This window comes from Dreissena polymorpha, chromosome 10 (assembly GCF_020536995.1).
Source record: "Dreissena polymorpha isolate Duluth1 chromosome 10, UMN_Dpol_1.0, whole genome shotgun sequence".
NCBI lineage: Eukaryota > Metazoa > Mollusca > Bivalvia > Myida > Dreissenidae > Dreissena > Dreissena polymorpha.
Genome location: NC_068364.1, coordinates 80,362,792 through 80,376,030, shown reverse-complemented (window position 1 = coordinate 80,376,030; position 13,239 = coordinate 80,362,792). Strand labels below are relative to the sequence as shown.

At 36.4% G+C, this 13,239-nt stretch overlaps 1 protein-coding gene across 1 annotated transcript; it reads left to right on the top strand.

Moving 5' to 3' along the window:
• The first annotated feature begins 2,201 nt into the window (after window positions 1-2,201).
• On the top strand, window positions 2,202-6,558 carry LOC127849270 (uncharacterized). The gene is made up of 3 exons (XM_052381987.1): window positions 2,202-2,513; window positions 3,735-4,816; window positions 4,920-6,558. The coding sequence occupies exons 1-3, from the start codon at window positions 2,202-2,204 to the stop codon at window positions 6,556-6,558; spliced, it is 3,033 nt and encodes a 1,010-aa protein (XP_052237947.1).
• The last annotated feature ends 6,681 nt before the right edge of the window (window positions 6,559-13,239 follow it).

Below are 13,239 nucleotides of genomic sequence, written 5' to 3'. Positions count from 1 at the left end.
TTATCATGTATAGTGTGGAATCCATTTCCTATCTATAAGTTCAAAACCCTCCGGAAATACATCATGAATAATATTTTAGAACGATACCCAGAATAATCGAATTTATATGTCGATAAAAGAGAGGTAACACTTGACGGTAAAATAGAGCTTCATGATACAAATAAGTTAACATATATCTTAACAAGCATGGTCTGAAGGAATGGTTTATTCGATATAAAGACTGTGACACTTACAAGAGTAGTTTTTTTCACGGTGCTTAACGCTTTCTCTTTTAAGGCGTTTATTCGCGCGAGTCTATATGTTTCACGTAATAGATAAACAACGAAATAATTAGTGGATGTAGCAACAACCAATCGATCGCTTATTTACATGTGTATGTTTCAAATACATGTTTATATACTTACAGAAGCAATCTACATATTTTTAAATTTGCTAACCGATTGTTAATTAATTATAAACAATATCAAATGGATACAGAGCTGTCATCGATCTAAGCATAATATTCAAATTGACGATACACTAACGATGTTTTAGTATGTTCTTGTTATTCGCGCATCATTAATAAGTTTTTGCTTTATTATATTGTTTCGTAGAAAATAATTCGTTCTGCAATGTTTTCTTCTCTATGAAGAAACAACACACTGATTGCAAGGTAAGCAGTGGTGCCGGAATAATAAATCAAAGATTGTTTCATCAAATATGTTATCCTTTCCCAATCCAGTTCAGATAGTGAAGGCAATTATTTCGCGGTATAGGAGATACAAGATGTTCCCTGTCAATTTCTAGACCCTTAATTGCTGTTTGAGTAATAGGTTATTGTAATATTCGCGGACATTTAGATATGATTATCTACCTTCAACAGGTGCGTTTCCTAGTTTCGAGCCCATAGGTAACCAATGTAATTTGGTTATTGAGAAATGATGACTTGCCATCTATTATTCTAATGGTTGTTATGGAGCACATGCCTTCAATGGTATCAAGGATTAAATTAATGACGTTTTGTGTAGCACATGTAATACTGTTTATGCAGTATTAGTGTAGTAAATTATATATTCCATTCAACTCGAGCACTTTCGAAAATAGCGTAAATCTGTTTTCTTAATAACAAAATAGTTTTACAGTAAGCATCAACTATTGTAAGATTTTATATTGCATCGATGCTGCGTCGTTTGTTCTTGAAATCGTAACATACTAGGACCAACTTAATATACTTATATTTTGGCTGATGTAAACGGTTATGTGTTGATCGATATGTTGGAAAGGAAACCGACATTGAAACTGCCAATCAATACAATTTTACCTATCGGTTATAATACAAAAAGATATGCATCAATGTTTATTAAATGGAAGAGCATATCACAGGCGTATTTAAGTATGTGTGTATTAGCAACTTTCAACAACCCTACAATAAAGTGAGCAGTTTTGGTGTGAGTGTTTAGATTCGGATGTTTATCATAAGTGCAATAACCGTAGCCTTGTTCTATTATTTAAAACATCGTAATGTTTTATAATAATGCTTAAATAAATAATATTTGGAATGAAAATACACACATTGTGTATTTCAAACACACAGTTACTTGAAAATATTTCACATATTATTGCTGTAAATAAAACACACATTTATATTGCAACTGATTAGGTCAGGTAATATTTAAAAAAAACTACTTCAATGGAAGTTCAACAACTGAGCGTGTGAAATTAAATAACGCACTGGAATAAAACTATTCTGTCATGTCTATTTGTACAACCATGCACTGCACAAAAGGCCGGAATTTTTGCTTCGTATCAATGATAATTTTACACAATCATTTCGTCTTTGTTTATTTAATATCGCGTAACTGGGTTTCCTTGTTCTGTTTAACGAAATGGCGACCAGCGCTGCTCGTGATGTGAAATCAGAATGTTTTCGTTCGCGCGTGGTTTTTCCCAGATAAATATTTAACTTCAAAATACTCAAACACTATATTTGTTCCAGATATATCATATGTGCCAACGTGTAGGTCATAAACATGTGAAATTTCAGCAGATAATACAGGAGATCACCCCTATGTCCATTAGTTGAAGGCCCATCTCCAACTTTAGATTTGTTGATGGCATTGGCATTATTTCGTTGATGGAATTTGTCTCATGGGTGGCACCAGCAGTGAACTTTAAGATAAGATCTCACCAACAGACTTTATGATAAAGAAAAAACATACTGAATGGAGGTCACCACGGAGAGGTCGAAGATCATGGTGAACAGCACGACCAAAACTAGCGCAGGCATCACCACGAACGGCGAGAAGCTAGAAGAAGTGATCAGCCTCAAGTACATAGGCGCATACCTGTCCAAACTTGGTACCAGTACCACTAAGGTCCGAATAAGAATTGCCATGGCAACCACAGCAATGGTGAGAATGAGCAGGTTTTGGACAAGCAGTTCCATAAGCTTCCCCAACAAGTATAGGTTCTACAAGTCCATCGTAGTGGACACTACACAAGGCACGACTCTCTGTGCAAGACTGTTCTCCAGGGCACGCTAGAGGGTGCTCGACGTCGAGGCTGTCTGTAGAAAAGCTGGATGGGCAATGTAAAGGAATGGACATCCCTTTCATAGGATGAATTACTCTCAACGCACACAACATACCTGCCTGGAGGAGGATTTCTGTATCGTCTTCGCTCATTATCCCCAACCTGTCAAACCGGTCAAGGTGATGATGATGATAAAAGTAGAATAAGTTTAAAAGAACCATTTCACAAAAAAACACAATAGCTAAAAGCTGGTAAGAGTTCATGTAGTGCACACTGTTTTAATATTAAACTTCTGCTTTTTAAACAATTGACTGTGAAGATGTGTAGAATGTATTTTTGTCATACTTGTTCTACCTTTACACCCAAGTTCAAGACAGTAAATGTTAAGCAGTTTTGGAAATTCTGCATGTTTATAGCATTTTCCTTCTCACTTTCAGACTATTAGTACATGCTTGATTAATTGTTTATCTTAACATGCGTTGCTATCTCGAACGGGTGTATTTCTTTACATCATAAAATAGTTATGGTGTTTTGCGTATAGAACAGTACTCTTTAGTAAATATCATGTTAGTAGAACGAACGGTCTTTATTCTGGACACATTTTTTTATTACATTATGTTGGTATGCACATGCGATGTTTGCTATTAGCGATTTGCTTTTTGTATCAAATAAAAGCAACTGTATACAGCAGAGCAACTGGTAGATCGTATAGTTAGTGAAAAAAATGAATGTTTAAGAGTCGGTCTAAAAGTTGTTAAATAAGATGCAATACCTGCATATTCCGAAACTATGAACATGATCAAACTATTAATCAATACCATATGAGGAAATGAACAAATTAATATTTATCTGCTGTGCGCTGCAGTTATACATTATTGTTAAGGTATTTGTGAAACATCTTCTGAAATGTATGTTTGCGGTGATTCTTTGTTAATTGAAACGACCGAAACAAAATGGTTATTTCGTTGTGTTGCATTTTCTGTTTGCCATTATTTTAAGGAAAAATTGGCAGTTTATAATACACATGTGTAGTCAAATCGAGAATAAAAACGGTTGCTTGAATATCACATCCTATGATAAATATTTTACTAATTGAAAAAAAATATTTGTGTATCATACACGTTAAACCAGTGCTAATTAAATTGACATTGTTGCTACGGTTCTACATTTACAACAATGTTATCTCGTTATTACCACCAGCTTGAGCAGAATCGAAATAACAGCGCGCAGGTTTGATCCCTGGTGAGACGCAGGAGGATCCTAGTCAGGTCACAACCCATAGTACTGGGGACCTCTCCGCTGCTGAACAGCTCACTGCCCAGACAAGGAGTGCTACTTCGACACTACCAGGCGAGATGAAGGATGAAGAGGACCCGCTTCTGGAATTACTAAGAGAAGAAGAACAAACTGAGCAAATACACGACCTGCCGCAGCCCAAAGCCAATCAGGCCGCAGTGGAACAACGACAACCAATTGACTGGCCGAAGACCACAGACAAAAGAGCCTGGAACGACTTAGACAAGGAGCTAGATGCCATACTGACATCCACCATGCGAGGACCAGTAGATAGGAAGTTAAAGTGCATGACAACTCTAGTCTACACGGTGGCTAAGGAGCGATTTGGCACCAAGAAAACACGTCGACCAAAGCCCCAGCAGACACCCAACAGGAGACAGAGTCGCAAGAAACAGATTAGAGGAGAGCTGAAGAGCCTCAACAAGGCATACAAGAAGGCAAGTCAAGAAGAGAGATTGGGCCTCCAGGAGCTACGAGACATTCTCAGGAGAGAGCTACAGACTTTTAGGAAGGCTGAGAATGCGAGAACGGCGAGAAGAAGAAGGGCACAAAAGAGAGCGGAGTTTGTATCTAACCCATACAAATTTTCCAAACAACTTCTGGACAAAGAAAGGTCAGGCCAATTAGAAACCAGTATGGCAGACATCGAGGAACACCTCATACAGGTTCACTCAGATCCAGACAGGTTAATACCACTCGGGGATTGCCCAAGACTAGAACATGTCGTACCCCCAACATCCCCACTGGAATGTAAAGAGCCCTCGCTCTTAGAGGTGAAAGAAGGTGTGAGGAAAGCGAGAATGGGATTAGCCCCAGGACCAAACAAGATACCATATAAGGTCTACAAGATGTGCCCTCTCCTGCTACGTAGACTATGGAACCTACTTAAGGTGATCTGGAGGAAGGGGATAATACCTGATGAGTGGCTACATGCCGAAGGTATATTTACTCCAAAGGAGAAGAACTCCAAACACATCAGCCAGTTCAGAACAATATCTTTGCTAAACGTGTAAGGCAAGATATTCTTCGCCATCTTATCCAGAAGACTGACAACCTACCTTACCACAGAAGGGTGGAGTGTCAGGTTTCTCAGGGTGTGTTGCGCATACCAGTGCAATCAGCCAGCTCATTAGAGAAGCAAAAGTGAACAAATCAGACCTGACTGTAGTATGGCTAGACCTTGCAAACGCCTACGGATCTATTCCACATAAGCTCATCGAATCAGCCCTCCAGTACTACCATATCCCTGAACACATTCAAGGGATGATCAATGCGTACTTCAGTGGAATGAAACTGCGCTTCATGGTTGGCGAGAAGATGACAGCTTGGCAGAGACTGGAGAAGGGAATAGTGACCGGGTGTACCATCTCAGTTGTCCTGTTTGTGATGGGCATGAACCTCATAATCAACCCTGCAAACAAAGAAACCCGCGGGCCTAAGACATCTACAGGGTTACACCTGCCAACAAACAGAGGCTTCATGTACGATCTAACAGTGACAACACAGACACACATACAAGCAAGATGGGTACTGAAAGTATTGGAGGAGGCAGCCACCTGGGCTAGAATGAATTTCAAATCCAAGAAGTCCAGAAGTCTGGTCATCAAGCGCGGATCAGTCACAAAACGGTTGACCCTACAAGTCCAAGGGGAAGACATACCATCAATTATGGACAGTCCCATAAAGTGCCTGGGCAAGTGGTTTGATTCGAGCCTTAGTGACAAAGCAAACGTAGAGCGCATCAGATCACAGCTCCAGGAAGGGCTGAAACAAATTGACAAATCCGCTTTACCAGGAAAGTTCAAGGCATGGCTCTTCCAGAATGCACTTCTCCCCAGACTGATGTGGCCCCTTATGCTATATGAAATACCGACATCCTCTGTCGAATGCTTGGAGAGAAAGATCAGCAAACACCTGCGCCGATGGCTGGGAATACCACAAAGCTTTACCAGCATCGGATTGTATGGGCGATCGAACCAGCTACAACTCCCGCAATCATCACTAGTGGAGGAGTTCAAAGTTGCAAAGACACGACTGGTAGTGACGCTCAAGCAATCGCAGGACAGTTCAATTCGAAATGCTGGGATTGAAACTAGGACAGGGAGAAAGTGGTCAGCAAGCCAAGCAGTCGAACATGCCGAGAAAAGACTCCAGCAAAAAGACATTGTCGGCATCACAGCTGTAGGCAGACAGGGGCTAGGCAGCTCCAAGATAACATTATGGAGCTCTGCTGGAAACATGGAAAGGAGGAGAATGGTGCAAGATGAAGTCAGAGCAGCAGAAGAAGAAGACAGAAGAGCGAAAGCTGTGGCTATGGGTGCCCAAGGTGCGTGGACGAAGTGGACAACGACAGAAAGAAAACTGACCTGGGCTGATATTTGGAGCTACGAACCACTGAGGATAGCGTTCCTGCTCAGATCAGTCTATGACCTGCTACCGTCACCCTCAAACCTGCACAGATGGGGTCTACAGGATCACCCCAAGTGCCAATTGTGTGACAAGACAGGAACCATGGAACATATTCTGTCATCGTGTACCACAGCCCTCACCCAAGGACGCTACAGGTGGAGTCACGACAGTGTTCTTCAGGAACTTGCTGACAAGTTGGAGCGCGAGAGGACCAAGAAGAGGCCCAGACAGAAACCCCAAATGATTCAGTTCGTGAAGGAAGGACAAAAGGCGTCTAAAAAACTGCAGCCTACCAGTTCTGTATTAGATGAATCTGAAAGTGGGAAATGTCTGTTGACCTGAAGCAAAAGCTAGTGTTCCCGAACATTATCCAGACAACATTAAGGCCTGACATTGTGTTGTGGTCCACTAAAGATAAGTGTCTGATCATGGTTGAACTGACAGTCCCTTGGGAATCTCGTTGTGAAGAGGCCTTCGAACGGAAAAAGGCCAAGTATACATACCTGAAAGAACAGTGCAGAGAGAAAGGATGGCGAGTGTGGCTTTAACCCTGTGGGAATTGGCACTAGAGGATTCCCAGCACGGTCGCTGTGGAGAATGTTCAATGCCTTGGGCATCAAAGGAGCAGACAGGAAGAGAGCATTGGGCAAACTGAGCCTAGCAGCAGAAAGGGCATCCAGTTGGTTGTGGATGAAGAGAGAGGAGAGGAGCTGGAAGCCTACCACCAACACGTAGTGTCTGATCAACACTGCGGGCCCGCCGCCTGGAGAGTGTCCTGTGATTAAAGGGCCGAAACACTTGTTGATTGGCGGTTCTCAGCTGATGATGTTGGTGGTTTTAGCAGTACAGAACTGTATCTCACTCATTCGAAATGTATGTTAAAGTTCTGTAGTATATCTTTAACACACCGTACATTCTTGAGGAACAAAGGAAAATCAGGAACTACACCAGTATGAATTTCGTAATTGTTGGTATAAATTCTCTCACCACAACTATCTCAGCAATTCGTTCAACGTATTCGCACACGCATTCACGTTTGAAAGTACTATGCAGGATAAAGGTAACGTAAGGCCAGTTTTTGTACCGGTGTTGTGGACGTTTCTCGGAATTAGCTAGCTTTTAAAACAAAATCAATTACAAATGGCGGTACCATATTCAGGACTATTTTGAACGTAACATATCCGTCATAATCATTAGAATAAAACTTAAAATAGAAAAGTGGATGTCGTAGTTTGTAACGACTAAAATAAATGAACTAGCTTTTTAAAAGTTAGTTCACGGATTGTTTGGCATTTTAATAAATCCTGTCGTTCGACATGACTTTAAATAAAAACACACAGAACCGACTATCTTCAATGCAAAAACACCATTAAATGAACGAAGGGCATATATATGATGAATCATTTTAATATTCTATTCTAGCATGCTGCATACATAATGCATTCATTAATATAATTAAAGATAGTTTAGTTATTGTTTATTTTAGCTGTGTGTTTGCTCTTAGGCACAAAATCATAAAGCTTAAACATTGTATGTGCTGTTTGATGCCTTTTATTAACCGTTAAATTGACTCTAAAAACATGACTTTAATACCAGTGTAAAGAGGCTAAAAAACTAAAGCGCAAGCGTAGCAGTGACAAATAAATTGACGTCATGTTAATGCCGTCATTAACAAATAATAACGTATAGCTTATCTCCTTAAAAAATTAACCGTTCAACGTCAGTAAAAGATCAACAGTATGTATTAAATCATACAAGTTATTTACTTGAAAACCATACAATATCAAATGATATCAAACTTAACACACAGAAACTTAAATCATCTTGAAAATGTCATGATGCATAAATAGTATCGGCATCAAGTTATATAAAGGATATTTGTTGGATTTGGTGGATAATCGATTTTAATTCACGAGTGATCATATAAAAAATATATTGTCTATGATCACGAGTGAATTAAAATCGATATTCCACCGAGTTCAACAAATTTTCTTTTCATGTTATCCTTTTTTTCATCGATTATATACCTATTTAAAGAGTTTAACTAAAGAATTTTACTCGGATAATGACGTAATTTCGTAAAAAATGACGTCATTTTACAGTAAACAATGAAAATTATCGATAATTTTCACTGTTAATTTTCACTGTTTGAAACAGTGAAATAATCAGTTTTAATTCACTTATATTTCTCTATAATCCACCGGAAAGCATAAAAAAATACTCGTTTTATTATTAATTTTTATTTAAACTCATTATAAACGGAATGTGCTAGTAGTCCTCGTCGTTGATATTAAAAATATCAAACTGTGTATTTTATTTCTTTTTCCTTGGTATTTTGTCTCACAAACATGGTTATGATATGGTACACATATATTATTGTTATTGAGATTGGAGCTTAGACCCTATTTATTAGAAAAGAAAAACATCCGTTTTATGAGACCAGTGATAATTTTTTAATAAGTTCGATAATCATAAATCTGACATGCCAAATTGTTCCGTCTCGAGCCCAAATGTTTTGAGGTAGAAGTATTGGTCTTCAATTTTAGATGTTCACCTGCGTGTATGAATACTGAATTAAATTTGCCACGAGCCATCCTTTTGTTTCGGTCTTATTGCAACAATACGTTTGTGTTTTATCAATTTTTTACGGGCATGCAAGGTGGTAACAAAGACATTACAAAGTCATCCATTGAAAATTGGTACAAATGTAAACAGTAAACGGTCATGGCTGTCCTGTGATTTCGACCAAACTATGTGTTTGATGACTTAATAATACAACTCATCAGATTTATTCTATTGTCACGTTATACATTATGAACAATATTATATATTTGAAACATTATTCAGTTTGACTCGTTGCAGCCATCGATATACACATAGGCGCTTTAAAGATAGGGTACATATAAACTTTTACGATAACTTCAACGACAATCAATTGACTAGAATGATATGATAAAATCACTACAACGCCAGAATTATGTCTTAATGTTGTGATTCTTTAAAAAGGGTTTGCAAATTAGGAGAACCAAATTGTATTTTTTACTGAATTTGTATTGCCTTTGCTTGTTTAGTATCCAGCTCGACAATTAGACCTATCTGTTGTACAAAATATGTAGATTTAAATATTTGCATTTTAATTTTAGTTTAGGTTTATCCTTAATTCAATTAGTATTTTGTAGACAGGACGATAACTGAACACTGCATTTATAAATAGTTTGTAATGAAAACGTTAAACAAATATCATCTATGACAAAACGTATTTTGCATTTCTTACATTGTCCAGACGTATGCGATTACTTTTTTTATTTCGCATAGAAAATTACTTGTCATCGGGAATGATTGAAAGAAGCTAAATTTGCAAAAACATCTCAGAGTGTAAACTATGTGTATAAAAGATTAACAGCTTTGAAAACTCAAAGGAATATTGATCAACTGTGACGAAACACATAAAATACAATTTAATGACAACTACTTTGACCGTTTGAGTATTTCAATTCAAGTTAGCTGTGAATTAGAGCATTTTATAAAATGATAATTTCTAATTATACTTAAACAATGTATTTTTTCAAAGTGATCATTTTATGTATAGGTTATTTACATTGAGTGCAAACAGACTGACAGTTTCATGTGATATCAAATTAATTTAAATTAGTTTATATATCTTACTGGACTGAAATGATTAGTGAAATAATTCCAATGACGTCAGCTCGTATTTTATGTCTTAATAAATACTTTCGAACTTTTAAATGTATTTGACAAATAATGAACTAAGGGATCTCCAACTAACGTGTCAAGTTATAGTTCAAATTGCTTTCAGAATCGTACACATTGTACAAAAAACACAAAGAAAATACATGAATAAAGAATCTCAGCTAAATATATAGTTTTTTCCTGACATAGTGTCTGGTAAACAAATACTTGCAAACATCAAACACAAACGTGAACGTTCCGATTAACTTAAAGGGGTTATGTATTTCATTAGGATAATTGAAAGTTTAAAAAAACAAAATAAATAAACTTACTTTCAACAGACGTTTGCCATTAATATCAAGATTGAATGGTGAATAAAGCTCGTGATTGAATTTAAACAAGCAACAATTCGAAACAAACACGGTTTCTGTATTCTTATCAATGTATGGTTGCGGTGTGCACATTTTTAAAGAATTGATCTTGTCGTACATTACTTCAACGTGACATCATAAAGCAAGTGCGTCTGTAGTGCAATAAACAGCTCGATAATTCCGTGGTAAAAACTCACAACATATTGAATGAATTTGGTGATTCGTCAGTTTAATATGATGAGCTGTGATGATTTGACTTGAAACAAGGTTCCAATACTCAACGTCGGGCGTTTTAAAAAACACCAATTGTAATTGCTTTCCGATATTTGTCCAACAGATTCAAATCATATCATTATTGAACACCAAATATAATCAAAATATGAAAGCAAACGGACCGGAAGTAGGAACTAACTTTATTTAAGATATTTTTTTATTGTAGAAGCCTGGTTGCGTGTGTGTGTCGCTAAAATAACATGTAATATTTTTGTCAAAGAAGCTTGTTGCGTTTTGTTTTAACAAAGTAAGGTTACCGGTAAAAAAACTGTTGGGATAATAATCAGATATACTCTGTAATAATACTCGCATATGACACAGATGGTGTAAAATCTCTGAGATAAATGTGCAGGTTAAAGCAAAAGCGTCTCCATCCTGTTCGACCACAAGTCCGTAAATTGTTCGCAGGTCCATATACTATCATGCATCGCTGAAATCTTAAACCCATGTACTTTATCATGTCTGTCCAGTATGTTCCACCTATGAGCTCAATCAATTCGTTTTTCAATCCTTAGTCTGTTAGTATGGTCTTTCGATATTTTAACAAATTATCCTGGTTTATATTGTATGGATAGGTATTACTATGAATAACATGTCTAATGCGTAAGTTTCGATCAGCGTTACATACGAGTTAATTTCAAGACTGTACCGTTCCACAAATTAGGTGGATAATTGACATTATTTATGACACACACAATACAACAACTGTCTATGGATGCCTTTCCAGAATGTAATATGATTTACTTTTACATCTGTTATTGCATTGACGTCATGGCATGTATGTTGGTATGATTGCAGATAATACGGAACGTGATTTATCATTTGCAACATAAATACGTTATTTTCAATTGCGATGCAGTAACATGATATTCATAATTGTTCGGTTTGCAGATGATAAAATCTTTTGCTCTTCAGATCTGTTTTCATCGACAGTTTTTAATAAACCAATTTTTATTACAGTTAAAAAAGCAAATAATTATTATTAACAGCTTAACATGGTAAACCAAGTGTATTGTAGTAAACTAAGGCAATTCCTGTATAAATTAATGACTATATGCTTATCTTCGCCAAATGCTCTGACAGAAGGTCGAAAGCGGGTATTTAAGTATTTACAGTTCAAGAAAATGACTATGCATTTAATTATCCAACACTCTGCCTATGGTTTAGAAGATTGAGTCGTATTTTTTATCACATGCTATACCCTGTTTCCCATGTAATACAACCATTACATATTTTTTATATTACACATGTGTAATACAACATTTTTAAGCGTTTTCATTGGCTTAGTTTTCGTTTATTGACCAATCGCATTTTGTTATTTTGCTGAAATGACGTTACAACGTCAAATGACGTCACGAAATGTAAACAACATTCCGGATTTATCATTGTGTTTGCGTAAATATTTTTTTCATTTACTTATTTAAAAGCATGTGATCAAAAAGATCTGACACTCTTTGTCATTATCATACCATATTTAATTAAACTCGTCCAAGAAATTCGTTAGTAAGCTCGCTAAAGGCTCGCTTACTAACTAAATTCCTGAACTCGTTTAATAAAATATATGGTATGATATGACAACTCGTGCTAGATCCTATATTTCCCTACTACACCGCTAACTGTTCAGATGTCATACTGTATGTTCAGTAATAACTTATGTCAACAGTTTAGAGGACACGTTATACATGATGTATCGAAAGCCAACAACAGTTCAAAAAAGCATGGCTATGTTTAGTATTGTCTTATGTACCGTCAATATTTAATTAGACATGTTCAATAAAAAAAGAAATGAATAAAGTACTGAAGCTTATGCTTTGTTCTGATTTCGAAAAACTGTGCTAGAGATCGTATAGACATGTATGTCAATTGCGACCATGTCGATTTAAAGTTAAAACGTGTTATAAAGTATGGGTATATGATCTTACTTTGAATATTATAAACATAAAACGATGTTAATACATCGAGCTTATCAGTAAAATAACGCGACACTTTTTTATCATTATTTCAATCACTTTAACAACTGTAATATATCGTAAAAAGCATCCAAAACGAAAAGGCCTGTTTGTGTAAATATTTCTTAGGAATACAATACATGCATTTACGTTTACCTTGGTGTCTTCAATTTTTTTAACACACGTTATGTTGTTAATACATTTGGTACGGGAAGTTTAGAATAATAACATATGACTGAAGACTTAAAGTAAAAAAAAAACATGTTCGTAATGTATTGGTACAATTACATTTTAATGTTAATTTAACAACAAGTTGGGGTTAATACATACCACGTGTTTGTGTGAACAAATACTGCTCTTAAATCAAACAATCTTATATACTGCGATGTATGAATTTTAGCTTCAGGAGCTGAAGATATATCAGTATGCGTTTTTGTAATATAGATTTTAATACAATGTTAACGTGGTAAAAATAACAAATGATTGTAGTTTATTTCATTCGTATTTTTTTACTGAAGTTTAAATGTACCTATGTGGTCTCTTCAAACAATATTCCACATACATGATCAAATTTGCAAATACGACTATTCAAAGGAATTCTTCCAACCGCGCTTTAGCCGAGAACACACCGTCTGTATATTAATACGTGTATTCGCTTGCTGTTAAATTATTTACATTCGTTAATAAATACTTCCGTTTATCGGCTTAGTATTTTGTTTTATTCGTATAGTTAAAGTGTG